We start from the raw sequence: 23,945 nt of genomic DNA on the forward strand, positions 1-23,945 counted from the left end.
TCTGATCTGATCGTGCACTTTGACAACCCAGCTTCACTGTCTGTTTACATTCTGGCTTTCAGTATGTAGCCAGAATGCTCCTGTAGTGTACAACCTTTTCTGTTTGTCATATTTCTAACCTTTAATTCATCCAGGAATGTTTTTTTGTTTTTTTTTACATCCATACACTCTAGGTGTGCACAGTCCATTTTATGAGCTGAACTGTGTTAAATGCTCCTCGTATTCTGGTTTTAATTTGTATGTGAGTGGGTCAGTTTTAGCTTTCAGCAAGCTCGTGTGTGTTACGAGCCCTTTGTGTCATCATGACTGGAATACTGCATTTCAACGGGACAATTTGGAGAAATCCTGCACCTGTAAAACCACCGTTATATACTGACGGTAAAACAGCCGTTTTCACAAACAACCCTTGTATTTGCTGTATTTGCTGGTCCCGAGCCAACCCGTCCCCCCCTGACAGTGATAATAGTAATTGGCATGTTGTAAAATAGCTACAAAAGGTCAGGCAGCTAAGTAGTGGAACTTCAATTCATTGTGAGTTTCACCAGGAGGGAAAGATGCAGAGCAGAGGGATGGAGAGCAGGAGGAAGAGCAGTGTCATTTTTTTTTTTTTTTTTTTTTTAAAGTCTGTCTAGTTAAGATTTATTTCTTTTCCGTTCCATCTCACCATTCCTCCACCCCCCCCCCCCCTTGTTGTTGGATCAGCCTGTGTTTGAGATAATTCAAATCTCCTCTCCTCTCCTCTCCTCTTCCTTTGACTGCCCAGCTGAAGCCTTTTTTGTGGCTAATAGGTTTTATGGAGATATTTGTCTCAATTGTCGAAGTACCACTCACTAATGACATCTGCAGCAGGGAAGGACCAGTGTTACCCAGAGGAAAAAGTAAAGGAGAAGGAGGGGTGAGGGGGGTCACGGCCCATTTCGAAGGAGTGATAACTTAGTAATGGGGACCTGACAAAGGAATCTAGGGGGTGTGAGTGAAGGTCAAAGGTTCCCCACCTGCTTAGCATGGCCATGGTGCTGTGGTTGCTAATGAGCCTACAATAAAATTGTGTCGAGCAGACTTTAAATGAAGCGTTTACTGCCCGGGGAGGTGAGACCACAGTGTTTCTGTGCAGGCGGGTTTTTTTTTTTTTCTCACTGATCACAAGCATCCTCAAGTATTATTCTATCGTGGAGAACTATTTGGATACACTTTCTCAGATGTTTTGAACTGTTAAATATTAAGTTATGTCAACTTCATGAAAAATTGGTGGAGAACATTTTTCCAAAGGTCCATCTGTGTCAGTAATTTCCACCATATTTGAGGTACTTCCGAGAAGCATACATCCAGATTGGCTTATCCAAAGTGTATTTTATTAGGGAGTGGAAACCATAAATGTTTTCCCAGTAGACAGAAATCCAAGTGAGCATTCCTACGTTCACCCTAATCCAAGACTCATCTGCTTATCCTCAAGGCTGAGTCAGTCCAATATGGGAACACTTTCCAACGCTAGGTAGGGAGCGCCTTCTCCTACAGGGCTCCTCTTCACATGTTGTAGGTAGAAAAATGTGTTAAAAGCAAGAAAGCAAGAAAAGAAAAAGACGAGCTATATGTTGTGACTGCAGATGAAGATATCCAGTGTCTTTCCCTATCTTCCTCAGAATCACGATGGAGGAAACACTCTCCGCCTTTTCCTGCCTGAAGGGCCAAATTGACTTATCTAATCTTCTAATCATCTAATCTTCAAACACTGTTTATTTTCTCAGCTCACAGCTGCCAATCAGCGCCGGCCGGCCTCATTCTGTTATAATACGATTGGTTTAAAATCTTTAGTTAACATTGTTGGAGCAGAGTGATTGCTTTAATTGCAGAGGCTGTGGGATTACCATGAATCACGGTTATGAAGGAGCATGAGTGAGCCCAGTGTAAGCTCTGTCTCATTGTCTAGCACTGACAGCAGTGGCCCATCCCTGTCAGCCTCAGGCTAGCAACACACAAGAGGACCTGCCAGGAGTTATGTGAACCCACAACACTATGGATCTGCTAGTCCCATAGAAACCAAACTCACTGAGTAAATAGACTGGAGGTGATGTCTGACATGAGCAGGGAGAGCCCTTGTTTAGGAGGGAGAATCGGAGATGTGTCTCGCGTGTTTCCGTTGCACGCCCTCTCTAAGTGAAAGCCCGTGTGGTGTTTGTGGATGTGTGCGGTTAAACGCTGAGGAGACTGGGTTAGGTAATGGCTGGATGTGAAACAATAGAGAGCAAAGACTGAGGAGAAACCTTGTTATACTTGGCTTTGACAGCCAGGTTGATGGCGGGGTTGATGGCAGGGAGCAGCGCTGTGGTTGCAAACCATTGCACAATTGATTTACAGCTAATACTTGAGGGGGGGAGGAGGAGGAGGAGCGAAGCTTCAAATAGTTCTCACTGTGATTATCAGATCAGACACTGATGGCAGAAAAAAATGTCAGGCACTTGTTTCAGTAATCCGCCAATACTTTTAAAAGGAAACATTGCTCCATCAGTCAAACACAATACATTTCTACACCATTCCCACTCACAGCACTTCAATAAACACCCAACCGCTCTCGTAAGTGAAAGCAGAGATTTTTGGTCTTCCTGCTACGGAAACTGTAAATCCAGTTAGTTCCAATCAGCATCATGCTCTGGAAGGATCCTTTGCTATAACGCCACAACATCCGTTCACACATCAGGTTCCTGAGCATCGAGGTGATACAGCTCTGCCAACGCTGTCAGCTCAGGTTCCTCAAAGACTTATGTGTAATAGAAATGTACAGGATGCATTCACTGTCTAAACTATCTGGCAAAAAATATACTATCCTATTAGGTTGTATTATGTTGTCACACAGTGAAGCATTGTCTTAGCTTGCGTGGATGCAGCTCTGAGCATCACATCGCTCCTAAAGCTGTCAGTCCCTCACGCTATTAAGACAGCTGCTCTTAGTGGGTATTGTTCAGCGGGGAGCTATGGGGACCTGACAGGCCTAAGGAATCTTTATTCACCCTAAAGGGCCTTTCACCGCTATAGCCCTGAATAGGACCTGCCAATGTCATCCTCCACCCATGGCATTTTTATGGCATAGCTGACATACAGACAACGCACGCTCGTCAGCCCCTCCGTCGCTCTCGCTGGGCTTCCTTTATTCCCGCACTGTATGTCAGCTGGTGTTTTCCCATAGACATGAATTGGAGGAGATCTTTTCCAGGCAGTGCCACTTTATCTCGGAATTACTCACGCAAACACTCACATGGAGACACACACTTTAAGAGCGATGGGCGCACAAATAAAGACAGATGGGCAGACAGAATCTCTCTCCCTCCCTCCCTCTCTCCCTCTCTCTCTCTCTCTCTCACATGCAAGTGCACTCTTCACACACACGCACACACACCTTCTCACACACACACTGCTCTGTGCACACCACTCAGACAAAAGACCCTTGATTACTCAGCAAATGGATGCACCACTGATCACAGGCCAGCCCTTTTACAAACTAGCCTATTATGTGGTCTCAGCGTGGGGTGGAAGTGTTGCAGGGGCCCGAGGCAATGTGGCTGTGGAGGAGTGATGGACTTTGTGTGTGTGTGTGTGTGTGTGTGTGCCCGCACGCACACACCAAGGCTGAGAAGTGCTCCCATGCTGCGCAGCCTAACGAGAGGGCAGGTCAGCCATTAAATGGGCACTAATGCGGGAAATTGGAGGCCATTAGGCCTTTCTTTGTTGTTGTGCCTCTGTGTGGCTAGTTAGACTCTTGAAAAAGGAAAGGCCTTATTAGCCCCCACATGAAGACAGAGAGTGAATATATGGGCCATTAAGCCCTGCATGGAGCAGGCTGGCCTGCTGCTGGAGGCTGCTGCACATTGTAAGGTCATGTGCAGACAAATCTAATGTAGAGCTGAAATGCTGTTAATGTGGCAAACGCTGTTGAATCACATTCATGTTTGTGGTAGTTTCTACATTTTTTTGCAAGCTTCACTGAATCACAAAAACAGAAAAATGTTACTTTGGGGCATTTTTCTTTAATCTAGACAGACTAGTAGAGACAGCATCTTTGTGAAAGTCTAGAAAATGGATCACGACATTTTCCTTCTTCACATAGAAATATAACACCAACATTTTCAAATTTATATTTTGTGGATTGAAAATGACAGTTTAATGTGTATGATACAGTGGGCCGAAACAGAGACAAAAACAATGGCTTTATAATTAAATTTGCTCGCTAGTGTAAATACATGGCATAAGTGTCCTGCTTCAATACTGCAAAGCTTTCTAAACAAGCAGTCTCGCACTCTTTTGCAGTAACTGTGTGAAAAGTGTGATGTTTTATGAAGACAATTGTCATGAGACTCTCTTATTCAATTAGTCCAGCAGAGTTCCTAACTGCCATCCACATAGGGAAATCAGAAAAACAGAGTTAGTAGAAATGATGATTTTGAGTACAAAAGCAGCAAAAACATTGAAACACACAGAGCGACAATGAACAATAAAAGAAAAAATGATAAAAAGCCAGTGGGGTTAGCAAACATACGCAGTCACTCAGCTATAGATCTGTTTATTAAATGTAATTGCAGCAAAAATGTGTTTTTCTGTACTTAATCTTTTATACATGCAGTACATTCAATCTTTAAATACTGTATATTTGTGCTGAGGGGTGACTTGCATCAGGAGCTGTATAGATATGTCCTGCCCTGTTCTGCTGGTATTTACTTACTGCAGTCTACTGTAAATCCACTGCTTAACATTAACCTTCGCTCCACTGCTAATAGCTTCATGAGGGATCCCTGCTTGCACCGAAGCGCGGCGGTTCTCACAGCTCTTTAATTGCATCCGTCGAATAATCAGACTACATTTTATCACCCACTGACAGAGCTCTGTAGGCTCTGCCTGCACTGGGAATTGCATAATTTGCCAAAATATGAGAAAACATGAGAGTGTTAAATTATGAAATAAAGAAAAAAGAGAAATAAATAAACAGCTTGACTGATATGAAAAAGGGTCAGACAAGCATGTAAAGGCAAATGGAATCTGTCCACTGGAAATCAGTCCTCGCCGCATATTTAATCTGCCTTTGATAACCAGGCAGGACTGATGAATATTCTGTATGAATTGATCTCAATTAGCCAAGTCTCTTCTTGTCAGGCCTGGGATTTAAAAAGCAGCAGACTGATCTCTTTCCCTCCCTCTGTCAACCTCATCTTTTATTTTCCCAGCTTTTTTAAAAAAATTCTCACGTTTCCTTTTTCCTCTCCCTTATCTCAATATATTTCTCTTTCTCGCTGTCTCTTTTTTTTTTTTTTTTTACCCTCGGTGCAGTGTCTGTGAGGCAAACTGCTTATTAAAAATACAGCGGCTGTGAAACATGGCCTTCTTTGGGAGCAGCTGAGATCCAGAGTTTAGCCGGGGTCATGAGAGACCAAGTGAAGAGGGCTAGAGGGCTCACAGGGGGCTAAAGTGCTGCGGCTAATTGGCTGCAATAAAGGAATTAAATTAGCCTGATATAATCTCTGCAGTGGGCGCCTCATCCTCCTCTCTGCTTTTCCTCTTCCCACTCGCCTGCCCCCTCGCTCCTTCACCCCAGAGTTTCATGGCATTCCCAGGGTGCTCCCCAACACACATGCCCAGAAGTGTTGACCCCAAACCCACCACGCACTTCACACATCCTCCACAATCACCGCACTTATTTTCTTCCCCATTCTTTTCTCCGTTTGTGCTCTGAATTTCACTGAAACTCTCATCCCGCAGCATAATGTTGCAGCAAAAATTAGGGGATGAAAATGAAATTATTGCTTTTGAGGGTCTTTAAGAATGGACACCTTCCTGTTTGTTAGCAGATTTCAACAAATTTGTATCTGTTCATATGGCTTTAACAAAGAGTGGTAGCTTTTTTGGCTTTTTTTTTGTCACAGTGGAGTTTGGTTTGTTATTTATCTTAATTTCAGATGTCTGCAGATCTTGCCAAAGCCATTTGGAAACCTGGAAATTTACAGTCATGGTTGCTAGTTTTTCCAGCATGTTGCTAGTTTTATTTGTGTTATTAAATCCTGTTTGTCTTTTTTTGTTCAGATTATGTGGGCATCTGTTTCTATTTTTTTTTTTTTACTGTGAGTCAGAATAAGAAATGTGTGGTGAAAACATGCCATAGTTTTAGAAAGAGGAGCAGATTGCATCTTTAAGGAGAAAAAAACATAAACTTCCTGTCTGTATGAAGATAATTGGGTGTAAAGATATTTGTTTATCCTCTTGTACAGCAGTTGTGGGCAACACTCATAAAAGAAAAATATCTTGTTTATTTAATTGAGCGGATAATGCTAAATGATCTTTATATAAAGCCATAATTGTATCTTAAGAGGGCATCAAAGCAAAAAAAAACACTCAGGTGAGCACTTCATCTGTCGTCTCAATCCCAACTCAATGAGCTCGATTTGGAAATTCCTGCCATTATCATGCCAGCGTCTGGATCAACAAACACAAAATAAAAAGGAATATTGTTCTGATTTATAGAAGGCTAAATAAAGACTTGAACACGGATCCTGGAAACAGGATGCAATTAAATTAATTGTCGTCACGAAACGGATTTATCAGTTGATGTGTGACAGAGAGACAAAATATGCATCTTGGTTACAGAGTGAATAAAATATTTCTGGAACATCACATCACTCTGTTTTGGTTCAACAGTTATTATTTTTTTAAAAAAAGTGAAATTCTTCATTTGTTTTGGGAGAAACAGTCATTATCAGCGATGGGCCATTATTTCTTCGGTCGGTGAATCACATTCTCTTCGTTTGTGTGGTCTGACTCTATAAACGAGGCACTACAACACTAACCTGTCACCAAGGTAAAGTTTTTTATATCATTCCAACCTGAGAAAATATCAACAGTGATTTGATCCGGCTGAGAAATGATTGTTTGTGATGTCTACACACAAGAAGACATCCCAGACATTAAAGGATAAAAGCAGTGTTGTTGTTTTTTTTTGTCACTTCTTGCCAATCGTTGAAACATCGTCCTCAAACTTTGCAATCTTTCCTGCTGCTTCCTGTTTACAGTCAGCATAGTCGGAAATATCTGAGCAATATCATTTTAGTCAGAAAGAATCTGACTCATCATTGTTCTAATCTTTTTTTTTTTACTGATGCTGGATTTTCTATCTTCTTCCTGCTACCTACAGGAAGAAATTCAAGTTTCTGCCAAGAAATAATCCTCCATAAATATGATATCTTACAAACTTTTTCATCAGATGTTTGTCTTTTTACTTAAACATACATATCCAGGACAGCAGTTCATTTCTAGCTACCAGAGGTAGAGTTTGTACTTTTTTTTATGAATATATATCTTGTCTTAAGGCCTTTCACATGTCTAATTCACTTTAATTATCTTGTTGTTGAAAGGTGCTTTATAAATCAACTTGCCTTGAAAATGTACAAAAATGAATAAATGTAAAAAAAAAAAAAAAACATTTTATGGAAATTACATTAAGACATTAAAAGCAGCAAATGGGCCGTAAATGATTTGACAGCATTATTCCTTTAATTGGTGACAAACAGACAAACACTAATGAAATGATTCTATGTGTGGGGGGGGTTGTTGTTAGACACACATCTGATTCTGAGTTCGGCTCTAACAGGCAGCAAACCCTCCCGAACACTCCCGGCATGTGTGTTACGTTTCTCCATCGACCCCCAGAGGGAGAGAGAGAGAGAGCGAGAGAGAGAGAGAGAGAGCAGGAAGCAGGCTGCCGCAGGTTAACGGGCCAGAGGGCAGCTTACCCGAGTACTCTGGATCCAACTGCAACGAGGGAGAAAGAAAGAGAGAGATGCTTTACCGACTGCCATGATCTCATTTAATGCACCGTGCCGTATAGAGGGAGTATTAAGTTGTTCCACATAAAAACATTTACAGAAATAGTGAACATATACTGCTTTAAACTTCCTCCCTGTCCCAAACAGAGTGAAGGCAGAGGACACTCAATATGTTTTCATCCTCTCTTGAGGGTTTTTTTTTTTTTTTAAAAGTTAATCTGATAACTTTTGGGGGTGCCCACAGGATTAAAAGTAAACTGTTCATGTGTAGACTCCCCTTTGTGTTTGTTTAAGAGCGGGAGACAGAGTAGTAGGGCTCCTGCCGGCCTCCCTGCCGGCCTCCCTGCTCGCAGGCGGCGGTGTTGGGTTTTGGTATCCCCGTCTTGTTTGGGTGAGAGGTGGAGGTGATGTCAGCAGGGAGGTTGACATCTCCTGAGAGAAATATGAGTCTCTGTCAGAAACAGTGACTTTCCCAGACCTCACCGATAGACGAGAAGTTTCTGTTTGATGAAAGTGTTGATGACTGTGAAGACAGTAACGTGTCAGTGGGTAGCGGTTAGATAGTTTATAAAGGTTTCTTTTCCCTCTTCGTGTCTTTATAATCAGGCAGAGTGAAGATTCAGCAGCTCCAGCAAATCCAGCATGTGGATTTGGAGTGAAAGTGGCAGAGATCAGTTGGTTGAGTGTCTCTTAAGAATAAATTGAGACTGTGACCGACATTGCTCAATTACCAGGCTTATCGTACGCACGATGAGCTTAACCTCAACCTCCAGCTCTGTGGCTTGAATTTTCCCTCTAATTAGCAGAGGGAAGGCTGCCTCTGTGCTGCTATACGAGACTGAGGTCAGTTGATAGAAGCTGGGAACCACTCAAAGAAACTAATTAGCCGACTTTTTCCAAAACACACCGAGGCACCGTGTTTCCTAGGAAGTGCGGGAAACAGCAACACCCGATAAACAAATCAGTTTCCCGTTAAATTCTGCAGTCAGAGGCTAAAATCTTCTAACAGCTGCAAGATTCAAATGCAGCTTGTTGTCATTTCAGACAGTTGTGGTCCACATTACAGGAGGTGTTGAAAAGCTTTGGGGTAAGCTTAGCTTTATCCAGCTAATTCAATTACACTTGTTTTAGAGGTATCAGTTCACACTTGATTTTACAGCTCACCTGGGGGCGATTACAGCCGGCCACTGACTCACTAATCCAGCCTGAAGCAGTTCACTTGATTGAAAACAGGCCAAACATGTCAGAGTTTCATATAAGGAACATTTTGTCTTTCTTAACATTAAATATTAAAATGAAAATCGAGCATGTTATAATATAATAAAGGCACTCAGATGCACTATAATGCAGTATTAGAGCTGCTGCGTTTTAATAAACATGTTTCCTCTTCTTTGTCGTTTTCTGTGACATTTATAGTTATTTTCTTATATTAAGACAAACATAAAATGTTGAATAGCAGGAAGCAGGAAGCTAGGAGCATGAGTGTACCTGGTAGCTTTGTCTTTTTGTGAAGGTGTGTGAGCAGATTGCTGGACTGAAATAAACTGCAGCTCAGCTTTTGTGTTTCCACTAAAGGCCAGACACCCTGAATCCTGCTGGCTGTAAAGAGCAGGTGTGTGTTTGTGTGTGTGTGTGTGTGTGTGTGTGTGTGTGTGTGTGTGTGTGTGTGTGTGTGTGTGTGTGTGTGTGTGTGTGTGCGCAGAAATGGTCGTCTTTGCCCTCGTTTGGTACTGTCATCAGAGCAGTCCTCAGAGAGCAGCCTGAACAACCTGAGGTGTTCATTCTCAATGTGCCTTTTCTTTTTTGAAAATGACACAGAGGAATCCTCCACCTCCATTTCCTGTAGCTATGTGGATTTTTTTTGTTTAATGGCATAAAAAAAGAGCCAGATTTGGTTCTCAGTAATTTTACATTTGATAGACTTGTTTTAACTATTTTTTTTATCTCAGTTTTTAGGCTAAAGAAGGGAATGATCTCACCAGTTGCTTGTGAGAGAGACTGCTTTATGTCACTATAGTCCAGTTTCATTTTGCTCTACCTTTAAGAGATAATAAGCTGCAGCTGCTTTAGTAGAGGATGCAGGAGTTGTAATAAAATCTCTGCATCAAGCTTTACAGTGACAGGGACGATATGGTGCTGTTTAAACGTGCAGCCGCTGTTGATAAGCCGGGTCGTTTTGATTAAGACGCGTACTGAATCAGTCTTTCGACCCACTTTTCACGTGGCATGACATTTCATGCCAGGAGTGAGTGCGTTCCCCCTGGCTTGTCAAAGATGTTTCCACAGTACAGATGGAGGGCAAGAACTGCAAATTAGAAACATACATTCAAATTTGATGAATCAAAAACAATTTATTGTTCTAGTAGTTGAGAGCAAAGCCGTTTTTCTCTAGCTGTTCTTACTGTGAAATTCCATTTACCAAGCTTTGTCAACCTACATGCAATTCAACAATTAAACTCACTTTATGTGAGAGTGACTGATGTCTGAGTGATCATGAAAATAATATGTTACAATATTATATATTATATAAACATTTATTGATATAGTTTGCTTTCTGGTAATCACTGAATGAATCTTTTTTTGTGGCCACACACCACTTTTCTGAATCTGATACTAATATTTAATACATGAAAACAAATAATCTGCAGTAGAAAAAGAAACGTTGCTGACAGGAAGTGTTGAGAACTGACAGCATAATGTTATCTAATAAAACAAGCTGATTATTTGCTTGATAGAGAAAGGAAGGGGAACTCAGTGAACGGATAATACCGAGATGTTTGAATGACGAGCAGTTGTTTTATAACGCCGCAGGAAACCTGATAAGTTCACGCCAGACAAATTGCATATCCACTTACAAATCTTCAATTGTTTTTAATTAAATTTTAAATTTGGACAAGGCTGTGATGATGTAATTTTTTAAACAGTCTGCGGTCATGAAACACCTGGATTTGTGCCAACAATCACAGTTTTCTAAGATTTTTTTGGTGTAAGGGGTATTGTGTGAACAAGCTTACATCATGCCCAGCGTCAGTGAGTTTAGATAAAGTGTTTCTCACTCGTCCCCATTATCTGAGATAATATCTTTTGAAGCATGATACCTTTAAACACAATGTGGTCTTCAGGCCCCACACCTTCACATCCAGCTTGTGTACTGTCTTTACAATAACCAACATGCCTTCCAGGACAGCAGCATTATTTTCACTGGGGGATGTGTTGTCCGGGTAATTCCCCTGTCTTTATTTAGAGAGGGTGTGAAACTATCTCTGTAGTGTAACGGAGACGTGTCTGCAGGTCTGAGGTTGTGCACTGATCCTCCACTAGATTTACTCCTCTACACAGTGATCCCTGTTACCTGCAGGCGGGCTCAGAGATATAGCTTTCACCGGCTGTGGCTCAGAGCTGGAATCACAGAGAGAGGGAGAACCTTCCCCGTTGGCATTCAAAGACTGGATTGACAGCCTTTCAACACAATGAAACAGATCATTTCAGAGCCTAATTTAATCCATTGTGTTATCATAGGATCTCTGCGGCTAAAACTCATGTTATTTTAGTCAAACCATATCTATGAATGATGGAAAGTTTTGACGTGCCTTTACGGATGCACGTTAAAGGATGATAAGTGGACCGAGGGGTTTTCCAGTGGAGTCAGAAAGCAAAGAAGCTGTTGCGCTGTCTGAAACGCTAACAACGTGTAGTCATGTACAGGTGTAAATGTAGCTCAGGACAACAATGAAAACATGTTGATGCCATCACTCATGTTGAAAGATGAAGTCAGAAAGGACTAATGAACCGAAATGCTGCGCTGTATTTCCTTGTTGTTAAAAGTGATTCTCCATCGGCTTGATGGCTTTGGAATGACAATAACTTTACAGGTTCTTCAGTCAATTCTTGTCTTTTTGTCTTTGCTGATCCTGCCCCCAGTATCAGTCATAACCACAAAAATAAAATTCTCTAAAGAAAAATCTCCTCCTGCTTCCTTTTAACTGGCTAACGTTCTACTCGCTGCAAAACTTTGCCTGGGAAAATGTAAACACAGGCTCTTCCGGTCTGCATGCCGTAAACCGGGAATCCGACCCGGTGGCAAGCGTTTAGAATAACTTATAGATCTTCTCTCTGATGGTCTTGTTTGCTTATGTAGGTCATCAGTCTTAAATTTAAGCTGTTTTATAACCAGTTAAAAACTCCTTGTAGTTGCTTTAAATACTGTCAGCTTGTGGTCTCATAGAGTTTTAAAAAAAGAGCTTTTTTGCTCACGGGCGAATCAGAGTCATTACATCCTGTGGCTGAAGCAGGCGAGGAGAAGAAGCAGATAGACATATCACTAATTAAACCCCTGCTGTCCTGCAGGAAAGACTGAAAGATAAGAAAACCAAGTCACTACTGATAAGGCACAGAGCTGCTAGTGTGTGTGTGTGTGTGTGTGTGTGTGTTTGTATGTGTGGTGTGTGTATGTTTTAGAAAAGATATTGTAATTAGGTCCTTGGAGTGGAAAGAAGGAGTCTCAGGCTTCCTAAAGCACACACACACACTCACACAGAGAACAAGTAGAAAGTCACACATACACACACACACCAATGATGAGCACTCCCTCCAGGTTGTATTGAGGAAAGTGAAAGCTCCCTTCCTCCATTATGATGGGCAGATGATGAAAAGAGGGAGCGCTGTGTGACGAGGTGGTGCAGAAAAACAAACGAGCCAACTGGGGGACCCCGATTGGACCCAGATAACCTCTCATTTCCCTTCGCGCACACACACACACACACATCACACTCAGTACAGTATGCACCCTCACATAGTGCAGCCACAAACTGTATCAGAAGTGCTGCTGTTAATAATGCATGAATGTGTCTGCGGTGGTGGAGGACCGGTGTCTCGGACGGCCGGCCTTAATGAAGTTGGGCATGTCTGCCTCACTCAGGCTGCCAGAGAGTCATGAATAAACATCAGCCGGCTAATTAAACTCAGCGCTGGCAACTGTACTACTCATCAGTAAACAAGCGGCAGGGATTTGCAGGGAATGGAGGAATGGTAATACCAGGCCTTCACTTTATGTTTAGTACAGTATGGACTCCGGAGAGAGGGAGAGGACCTTGAGGAAAAGAGCTAGAGGGGGAAAAAAAAAGAGAATGAGGAGTGGAGAAGTATTTGAGTAAGACATTTGAAAAAGAGAACTAGAGAGAGGTACTGAAAGAAAGAAACAGGATGCATTGCTTGACCTCAGTTCAAACTCTCTTGACATAAGTCAGATTTCGGTCTTAAAAAAAACAAACGACAATATTAAACTATGACCATAGAAAATACTTAAGTGAAGTACATTTGCTCGCTGAAACAAATGCTGCTGTAGCCTCTTACAAAGTGATTTTGCTTGCTTGAATGTTTTCTTCATCTTTTACCTGTTCTCTCATCTGCAGCCTGTAATTGCAACCTTCACGCTCGAAGGTGTCGCTTCAACATGGAGCTGTACAAGCTGTCGGGGAGGAAGAGCGGAGGAGTCTGCCTCAACTGTCGCCACAACACGGCCGGTCGCCACTGTCACTACTGCAAAGAGGGCTACTACCGAGACCTGTCCAAACCCATCTCACACAGGAAAGCCTGCAAGGGTACAGTGCACTTTTTTTTTTTTTCCTTTATTTTCACCTCGGCACACTCCCCTCCATGTCTATGAGCTTTTAACAGAAGTAAATAAAAAGATTTATTTGTTGTATAAAGCTTCAGTTTAAAATGAGGTTTTTTTATATTTTGAGTCCACATTATCGAATGTGGGAGCAATACTCAATACCAGGCACCAGTCAGATTATTGAGGTCTGATATAGAAGAGTTTTAGATGAATTACAGGAAGTGGGGGGAAGCCTGCAGTCTTTACATTCCTGAGCCTGTCTCGCCCTCATCTCCCTCTGTCAGCGGAGATGAGTTGGGGGTCTGTTGGGATTGAGGAGGTTGTCGTCGTGGTATGGGCGGGTTGGGGGGGTGGGAGTTCCCTCATCGACACTGAGTTATTCAGCTTCATTTGCGAGGGGGGGGGGGGGGGGGGGGGGGGTGAGGGGGATGACAGGACAAGCAAAACAAAACAGACCCGAGGTGTGAAGTGATCCCCCGGTGCAAGTCAGAGACGAATGGCAGCTCAGGAAGATCGGTGGAAACGGCTGTAGGACGGAGAGAGAAGAAAAGAAGACAAAGCAAAACGGCGGCAAGAGAGTGAAAGATGGGAGGGAAGGAGGGGTGGCGTGGGGGGGTAAGACGAAGAGGAAGAGAGGAGGAGGACAAGAGGAACACACCCTCATGCAGGTGTGCTCACTTGCTCAGTGTTGGGATGAATCGCCTGCCATCAACCCTCACCGTAGCTAATAAGGGTCAAAGACAGAGAGGAGGAGGAGGAGGAAGAAGAAGAAGGGGTGATTGAAAAGAGAGAGGGTATGTTTTCTCACCTCTCCTATAGCTGCAGGGAAAGATAACAGGAGCAGAATCCCTGTGCAAACAAGCCCAGAGACACCTCAGAGATGCTTCGTATAGAAACAGCTTGAACACACAGAAATAACACATTTGAAGGTTGCAGAGCGCACACATCCAAAGAAAAGTCTGTGAGGAAATATTGGCTGCCTGCTGACAGTTTAAGCCTGCGTTTTCCCACATCATTCACCAGGAAGTAAATAAATAAACTGACCAATCAGTCAGTTTGACAGGAGGTATGTCTGAGGAGTAAAACATCTGCAAAAAGAATCTCATGTTAGTTCAGACAAGACAAACACTGATGGTTGGTAATTTGGTATTTTATTCAGCTGCATTCATGACTGATTTATATTATTATTTTTGCACCTTTTTACATACAGAAAGTGCCTTCACCAAGGTGACATGCTCAGTGCTGCTGCAATGAAAACACTGTCAAACTAATGTAAAAAAAAGACGTCACAGAGGCTGCATTTAGCTTCATCACATTGCTGACATCCAGCAACCATATCAAGCACATTTCATCCTTTGCATGAAACACAAATTCATAACAAAGCTTTTCTGACAAAAACATTTATTCACCCCTGCAGCCACTCATGAGCGATATTCCTAAACTGACATTAACACCTTCCGTGGCTTTGGGCCCATTCTCCTGTCGTCCAGGAATGCAAACACACATTCATCACGACGGGACGTTGTGTATCATTAACCCCTATCCTCTGCTGTGTCTACCAGGAGAGCTAATTGTGGAGATTTAACCTCTTTTTTTTTGTTGTTGTTTTTACATCCCTTCTCATGTGTCAAAGACTTGATTCTTTCAGCATCCCATAACTCACTTTCATGAGGGCTAATTTCTCATAATGGAAAAAGTTAGATGGTCCTGCCGGTCATTTCAGCACAGCTTTAAGCTTTTGTTACATTCTCTAGTCTACTTACATAAAACCTGCCCTAATGTAGAGCATAAAGGAATAATAGCTTTTTCTAATTAGGAAAATATGTGCTAGAATTTATTTGATTTTTATGGTCATGTCTGGTAAATAATTAAATCATATTTGAGTTGGTAATTAACTGTATTATTTATACCATAATTTTCTCATCATTTTAGATGATGGAGACCTTTGCGTTTTTAATCAGGAAACAAATGATTACTCCAGCATATTTCAGATAATTACAGACTGTTTTCATTACTTTTTTTTTTTATTGCTCACACTGGTGAGTTTCTCAGTGTGCTAGCCGCTTAAAAAGAAAGTCCTTGGAAGCAAGCAGACAACATTTGGGTCACCAAAAACAGAGAGAACAAATCAATTAATGGTTGGTTTTGGGTTCGCATTCTGAAGCAGATGAACAAAATTAAAACATTTTGTGTTACTATAAAATGTTTTTACCATGACGAAAACACAGTCCGCCTGCAGTAAGGAAAAATCAGCTCTCAGTGATGTGGAAATCTGCTCTCATACGACAGTGATGACTAATTTGATGTTAGGAAACTTTGGATAAATGAGTCATGAAGTCAAAGTCAAAATAGCGAGTCACAAGCTGTGAAAAATACGTCTGCTTTAGACCTGACATCTGGGGTAAACTGATCGTGTATGTGCATCTGGATATGTGGGGCTGGTTCTGTATTTTAGCTCCTTTTTGATAACAAGTGCTACTGATTTGGAGCCTGACAGGAACTCTGCCTCTCCTTCTTCTTCTTCTTCTTCATCATCTGTCGTCTATGCATGGATTCTGTTTCTGTGCAGGGCCGCTTTCCTCATCTTTTCTGACTCTGCTCAGTGCTCTCGCTCCCGCTGAGGGAATCTTGCTGCTGTGATGTGTACACGCAACGTTCAATCATTTTGGCCATCTGCTGTTTATGTTTCAGTCACATCAAGAATTAACAGAATCAGACTTTGTTAAGAGTCACAGGGTTTTTTTGGTTTCCCAACACTCAAAATGCTAATGAACCTCAATCACACTGTCATTATTATGAGAGCTGAAACAATTAACATTTGACAATTAAAGTCATGAATTAGTTAAAGGCATACTATGCAGGATTTGTCAGTTATGGTTTGTAAATGGAACATTCAAAAAATGGCCCCTCCTCCCTGGTTCAACATCTCTCTCCTCTCTGTGGCAGGCTCTCTGTGCTCACACACACACACACACACACACACACACACACACACACACACACACACACTCACACAGCGGACAGCAGTCTGCTGAAGGGCATAGAGTCCACAGCGGTCAGAATGAGACAGACTTTACTCAAGCCGACTAGAACTGCTTGCTACCGTAAGTGCAACAACATCGGCACTGTGTCCGCCATTTTCGTGGCTTCCTCTCGGATGTGTGCTCATGATCTGGCTCCTACGCTATATTTTTATTTTTATACACTCACACCCTGCGCACTGTTATTGGCCGGGGGCTACACGTCCACCGCCCAACGGTCGCAGCCCAGAAATGTCCTGAACACAGAAAAATAATAAGAAAATACAGGCAGAAGGCCTGAGGTCTCTGTAGATACATACACCGCCACTCACTTCAATGGGGTCATAAATAATGATTGAGAGAAAATCCTGCATAATGTGCCTTTAAGCAGCAACAGTTATAATAATGATTAATCATTAATCTTTCTTTCCAGCCTCTCAAATGGGATCATTTGCTGCTTTGTCATGTTATATGTGATAGTAAATTAAATATCTTTGTGCTTTAGATTCTGGTTGTACAAAACAAGCAATGGCCATTTTTTTTTAGTATTTTCTGATATTTTATAGACCAAATGATGAGTCAAAACAGATGAAATTAAAACAGATAAAGACAAATAATGAAAATAGATATTTTGTTGCTGCTCTTATGATTGATATTATTGATTATGATCATTATTAATACTCAACATCACAACACACATGCGCAGCATCACTGCGTTACGTTAGCTCCATACACCCTGATTGGAATCCCACAACACTTAACTGATATGATCTATGATAATATTATCATTCTAAGATAATGATAGTCCCATAGGCTCATAGCAGGAGTGCAGTCATGTTATATACTCATTACATCAGAGCTCTCAAACTAGTAAATACTAAATCATCTCACCCACACCAGAGACTCCTACATGTTCACTACTGCCTCTCACCGAACTACAGTATAAACACATTTCATCATCATTTATAACATTGTCAGCTTACCCAAACGGTTTTGTTCAATTTAATCCATGAAATTCGCCAGAGTTTTTTTGCACCTCCCACCTCTCCAGCCCTGTGTAATTATAAGCAAACACTGTCCAACTTCTACTGAGGTATTCAGTTACATCAAAACGGGCTTACAATAAAGGATCTACGGTAATTACCCCAAGCTGACAAATGATACAAAGCATGAACTGTTTCTTTTGCCAGTTCAAATATTTTTGCAAACTATATTTGGAAAGTTACAGATGAAGACTTTAAAGATGTGTGTCACCATACTGCATGCTCTCTCTCTCTCTCTCTCTCTCTCTCTCTCTCTCTGTGTCTTTCTCTGTTAATGAACTTAGAGTTACCACACACAGCTTTTTCCTTATGTCAAACACCTTTACGTGCTGTCACAAGTCTCGCCCTGCCAAATTCTCTCAGGTTTACCACATCATAACTCAACATAATTCAATGAAACTCAAACCGCAGAACTAATTTCTGTCCGCTCCTCAAGCAGCGTGAGCGCTGCGTCGAAGTGACAGCAATTAAGAGGTTTGGTTATTTATTGAACTGAAAGAAAGCCTTTTGGCTGTGTGGTTTTTGGAGGAGAATGAGCGCTGTAGGAGCGCGGGGCAGGTCGAGGAGCACAAGAGTTTGCTTTTATATGCGTAATACAATCCTCCCCGATAGCGACTCATTTCCATAGAAGGCCATTACGAGCGAAAGGGAGCAGCGGCTTATCCGCTGCAGAGTGAGCTGTGCCCGGTGGCTACATTTACACGCCGAAATTTATAACTTCACCCCTCATTGAGTAAGAGTGTAAACAACAGAATATGTTTCAAGCAGCTCTTGTTTGTATCTTTGACTGTTTGAAGCGTATTTGACAGATGAACTTATATAAGTGATGGAGAGATGCAGCACTGTGGGTGGTCTTTCAACACGTCTGACGTATAACTGAGATAGCAAACGTCACTCTATGGTGATAACTCTATGTAGAGTTTCATCAGCTGTTTTGTTGCCCCGGTGCTGACTCGAGAAGCCCTTCTTAACTTTATTTTAGTGATTTCTTTAAGAATCCCTCTTGATGTGGAGTCTATATATCGAAGGACAATGATAACTGCACAAGAGGTCCGTGCCAAATAATGAGCCCTGCTCCTGATTACTCCTCCTCAGAGGACCATCTAAACTTAATAAAATCAAGCTTGAGCAGGTTGGCGTCGGTTCTGTGACTGATGGATTGAATTCAGGCCCTCACATTCGAATCCGAACATCCACCATCGTATAATTACATCGGTCAGTGGGATGATGAGGAACATATTTTGCATACAGAGGAAAATTAGGCTTTGATTGAGGGACGGTCTGTTTCAATCAGAATAACATGTTAAAAAACCTCCTCCCCCTCTCCTCAGCATATGTCTTCCATTGACACAGTAGGGTTTTTTATTTTTTTTTTATTTTTATTGACCGCATATAGAATGTTTTCTGCTTGGGATTTGAAAAATATTGTTTTTCATGACTTCACTTTTAGTTTTGGATTTCCAGAGGGTGCGCTGATATCTGCGTGTTTCCAATTAGAACGACACACACACACATGTGCAGCGTTTGTGCATCAAACATCATTCATAAAATAAGCTCCACTTTTAAGGCGCTCTCTGCGGCCAAAAGCATGACTGTTCGAGCCATTGCGGCCTATTATTCTGATCAATAAAACACTAAACAACACAACAAGCGAGGCACGCCCTCTATTAGATAAACACATCATTTAGAAAGCTGTTTATGTGTAGTACAACAACCCTATAACACCATCTCCCTCTGCTCTCCAAAGATACTTGTGGAGGAGCAGAAACCTAATTATAATAGAACGCAGGCTTGGGTAGCTTGGCTTTACTCCAGGGCCAACAAATTATTCTTATTGGCTCTGAACGCTCAAAACCAAATCAGGGGAGCGGAGTTCAGACTTCAAACACCAGCTTTATGGTAAACGATTGGCAGAGTTCAAAATTCTCACATTGTGCAATCTCAGACTCGGTCCCGACCGCCCGCCTTTGAAAAAGCCTCTCCCCGTTAACCAAGAACATTTTTCATTCTTTTATATGCAACTCCCGGCGCCAAGAGCTTCCCTTAGTGTTATGAATTCTGTCTTCATCAAGCAATGTGACAGTTATACAGGACTAATCCCTCAGACGCAGATCTATGTTGTTAAGTAAGGATCGCAGGCGCTCTTATATACACACCCCTACACTTCTAATCATAAAACTCGTTTTAGTGAAGTTTTTCTTTCTGAAAGTGCGAGTCAGGAAACAGCCAGTTCACACTGTTGTCCCCATATCTCCCCGAGCCATCTGGAGTAGCCACGAAGCAGCCACTTTACCGTTAAGTGGACTCACACACAAAACAAAGTAAGGCAGCCCTTTAGCCAATAGGTGGGTCATCCAGCCAGAGAGTCAACCAACCGGACAGCGAGTCAATGAGGAGGACCGAATGTGGGGGGGGGGGGGGGGGGGGTTAGGGGGATCGGCTGAGTGTTTCCCACCTGTAGACCATGTGCTGTGCACCTTGATTTACTGGCAGACTCGAGGCTCTGAGCCGCGGTTACCGGGAAATATAACCTGAGCTCTCTGAAGCTCCGAGGAGAGACGCACTTTGCCCTCCTTTACCTCGAACACCACTGACATACTCCTAAATTTACAGGCCTGAAGACGTGCTAGACAGGCCTCCACGCTGTTTATAAGGCTTTCTGAGGCCGTGTGTGTGTGTGTGTGTGTGTGTGTGTGTGTGTGTTGTTCCTCCCACTGAGATAGACATAACTAAGCAATGAAAGCAGTGACAGATTGGTCTGATAAAGGTACTAATAGGTACACACACTTTTAAGGAGGCTCTGTGGGTCTGATAAGAAGGGGCAAACAGCACAAGTGCTCACACAGCGAGGAGAGATAAGAGTGGCAACAGAAGCTGAATCACAGGAAACAGGCAATAGAGATAAAAGCGAGAGAACGAGTTTGAGATAGAGAGGAGAGGTGGCCAGCTGGAATTCAGAGCCTCCTAAAAAAATGATGGACTTCTTACAGAGGATGGAGTTGTCTTGTAGAGCCTCACTTGTCAAAATATCTTACAAAACAACAACTGTGTTGTTTCTAAAGGTCAGAGGTCAATCATAAAGAGAACAGATGCTGTATTACATTTACCACTTTTAAGCAGTTTTTTCCCCAGAGGATGGCAAAATAACAACTCGCATCAACGCTGGAGGTCGAAGTTAAGATAAAAAACACATTACATTAAAACTGACACTTCATCTTTTATTAGCTAAAATAAATTCACACAGAAACAATCAAATAAAATCTGTTCTCACCATCAGATTCCACAATTTAATCCTTTATATTAATATACAGTACAAACCAGTGGTTTCGATTGTATGCGTGAGCTTCACTATTAATTAAAATGTGTTTTGACATCTGTAGTTTGAAGTCTAATTTCTCTACAATTGGCTGAAAACGAGCAGATTGTTTTGAAGCTGTAATTCAGTCCTGTGAGCTGAACAGTCTGTGTGGTTAAAAACTAAACAGGCCAAACCACTAAATACCCTCACAAACCTCAAAGTACATAATTCAGCTACGCCTTTGAAGGCTCTCTGAGTGACAAGTGACACAACACAGAAAAACATCTTAAAGGAGGGGCAGCAAATGAGCAAAACCAGCCCAACCCTGAGGCTGAAAGTCAGCATCACTGGTTTTCCATTGGAAATAAACAGAAAATATGACACTTACAGTCTGAGGGATATAGTGGTGATAGTTTGGTGACAAACAGTGTTTTTGGCTCTGTAGGTTATTCATGTAAAAAGTGGAAATGGTGATAGATTAGCCTGTCTGTTCTGGTCTGGATTAGACTGGCAGGATCCGTGTGGAAGACTATTAATTCGACCACCTCTCCTTGCCAGAGTCACTACTATTTATATCCAAAAGTAGATGAAAAGGAACAAACTCTCAGACAACTATTATTCAACACCAACTTCAAATCTGACAGGGGTTTGGCTGTGAAATAAATGAAAGGCTTGGATTGGGGCGAACAATTGGAAAATGATTACATTCCTGGAGCATGTGTGTTCGATAGACCCCCCAGTTTGGGAGGAAGTGTGACAGACGTTTTTGGGCTTACATTCAAAGGCCGGCATTAATCAGAAACAGGCAATTAGGATTATCCTTCATTATTTTATCATTTGGTAAACATGCGCAACCCTTTCTCTTTACCTCACACACACAGCTGCAGTCCCACAGTGCGTTCCAACACTCATATGCGCACCAAGGCCAAACAGCCACAAACGCACGCAGACATATTTGTGATTCACGATGATGCAGATACTCTGTCTTGACAGCTTCTAATTAGCTAATTAGCAAATGGCGCCAAAATGTAAAGATATGTCTGTAAACTTAGAGGATGTGTCGCTCTGTCAGTCATGACGCCACGCCAGCTGTGGTGTTGTGTCGTTCTGTCTCTGTGTGCACGCTCCACCTGTCTCTCACCGCTCTGTTATTGTTGCCACCATGGCTGCTGTGTACCCACCTGCACTCTCTATAGATAGTATATGTTTGTATCTCTTCACATGTGTGTGTGTGTGTGTGTGTGTGTGTGTGTGACCACTCACTGTACTTCTCTTTCTTCCTGTTTCCTCACAGCATGTGATTGCCATCCCGTGGGTGCTGCTGGCAAAACCTGTAACCAAACCACAGGACAATGTCCCTGTAAAGACGGCGTGACCGGTATCACGTGCAACCGGTGTGCTAAAGGCTACCAGCAGAGCCGCTCGCCCATTGCCCCCTGCATAAGTACGTGGAACCGGTCTTTACCACATCTGCCTCACCGCAGGACAATATGTCCTGGCCTCGGGTCTACTGCACACCTTTGAAAGGGAGGGGCACACCAGAAACTGCAATTTATGATGATACACACAAGTGCATCAAAACCACACACATACACACACTAAACACACGCAAACATACACTGTAAAGGCAAACAGTCCTCTCATCTTTTCTTCAGACAAGTGTTTAGTGTTCGACTGTTACTCCTCTGACCAGTAAATCTGCTAGCTTAAATAAACACACCATTAAACGGAACCTCAAGGTTATGGCGGTGCAGCCTTCCCAGTACGTCGGTCTCCATAAATCTGAGTACAGACCCAGAACTGTTAACACCGGCATCTCCAAGCTCCAAAGTGTTTTAGATAAAAGTGCAGCAAGCTTTGGGTTGAGTTACAAAATCAATCTTGTTCTCAGCATCCACTTACCATTTGTAAGCCAAAAAATGTCCTTGTATTGTTTTCAAAATGATGAAAATATATAGTTTTGCCTCAGGGAAGACTTAAAGCCCCACAGAATCAATGCAGCAGAGCTAATGACAATTCATGGATATTTTATTGATCTCTTCTGTCTCGTTCTGAAAACAACACCTTTTAATTAGAGCTCTCGCTATTGTAATTAGATACTAGGGATTAAATGCTTATGAGGAGTAAATCTCTACATGGATATGCATGGCTGAGGTCCAGTAAAGGAATAAATTAAATCACCTTATCAGATATCTTTGATTTCCTGGGAATGTTAAGTCAGAGCTAAAGTGTCAGACATGCAGGAGGTGGAAATGAAGTCCCTCTCTGATGATCGATGTGTAATCTAGTTTAATTTTTTACAGCCCGTCCGTTAGATTCAGCGATAGCTCTTGCCAAGTTTTAGTTTAAGCGAGAGTCATATTATATCTTTGACTTCATGTGCACGTTCCACGGCTGTCAGCCATAAATCTACACAAGTCATTTGTGAGAAACGGGCTCATTATTTGAACTGGCACGCGTGGCGGCTGATGGAAGAAGGCTGATCAACGACATCAGCTCAGGGACCTCTGGGCTTTAGGCGCCATTGTTTTGGCAGTAATTGTTTTTCTTGTTATGATATAGACCGATCCACCATGGGAGAAGGCCTCATTACATCCACAAGTCAACAACAGGCGTACACATCATTCCACAGATTCTGATTTATGATGCGCAGTAGACATAAATGTTGTGTACGTTTTAGTTTTTTGTAGGAAGCTTAATCGGAGCTGAGAAAATCTGATTTCACTTGATCAAAAGACTTGATTCTTTCTTTCTTCCCTCATACACAAAGTTCTTCACCTGTGCACAGTTGAAATCACCACTGTTTTGCACCTCTTTCTTCAGTGTGTCAGCCTCTTTCTTTGCATGCATCTTTGATACATTTTTGCGTTTTTGTCCTTGTATTCCCTCTCGCTGCTCTGTACAGACTTTTTTTTTTTGAAACGCCCCTTCTCTCCCCTATCCACAATAATAAAAAGGCATTATGTGTGTTTTATACCTTTTGTTGCCATCCTGCCTCTTTGGAGATAAGAGGGCCATTCTTCATGCATGGTTTCCCTCAGTGTCAACTTCCTACCCACTTGTGAATACAACAGAGTATGAAGGAGGGCTGAGAGAATCAAGTCTGGGGACATCCAAACCGCCAACAGCTCTGTTGTAGTTTTTCCACAGCAGCTGGGTACAAAGAGA

At 42.2% G+C, this 23,945-nt stretch overlaps 1 protein-coding gene across 4 annotated transcripts in view; it reads left to right on the forward strand.

Annotated features, from left to right (window-relative positions):
- The window catches only part of ntn1a (netrin 1a), a 59,774-nt gene that overhangs the window by 22,058 nt on the left and 13,771 nt on the right, over window positions 1-23,945 (forward strand). For 3 of the 4 annotated variants that reach the window (XM_042434730.1, XM_042434722.1, XM_042434734.1), the window contains exons 3-4: window positions 13,211-13,399; window positions 22,072-22,221. In XM_042434730.1, the coding sequence (XP_042290664.1) occupies window positions 13,211-13,399; window positions 22,072-22,221 (339 nt within the window). The remainder of the gene's footprint in view (window positions 1-13,210; window positions 13,400-22,071; window positions 22,222-23,945) is intronic. The other variant, XM_042434742.1, reaches the window with a different exon arrangement.

This window comes from Thunnus maccoyii, chromosome 2 (assembly GCF_910596095.1).
Source record: "Thunnus maccoyii chromosome 2, fThuMac1.1, whole genome shotgun sequence".
NCBI classification, from domain to species: domain Eukaryota; kingdom Metazoa; phylum Chordata; class Actinopteri; order Scombriformes; family Scombridae; genus Thunnus; species Thunnus maccoyii.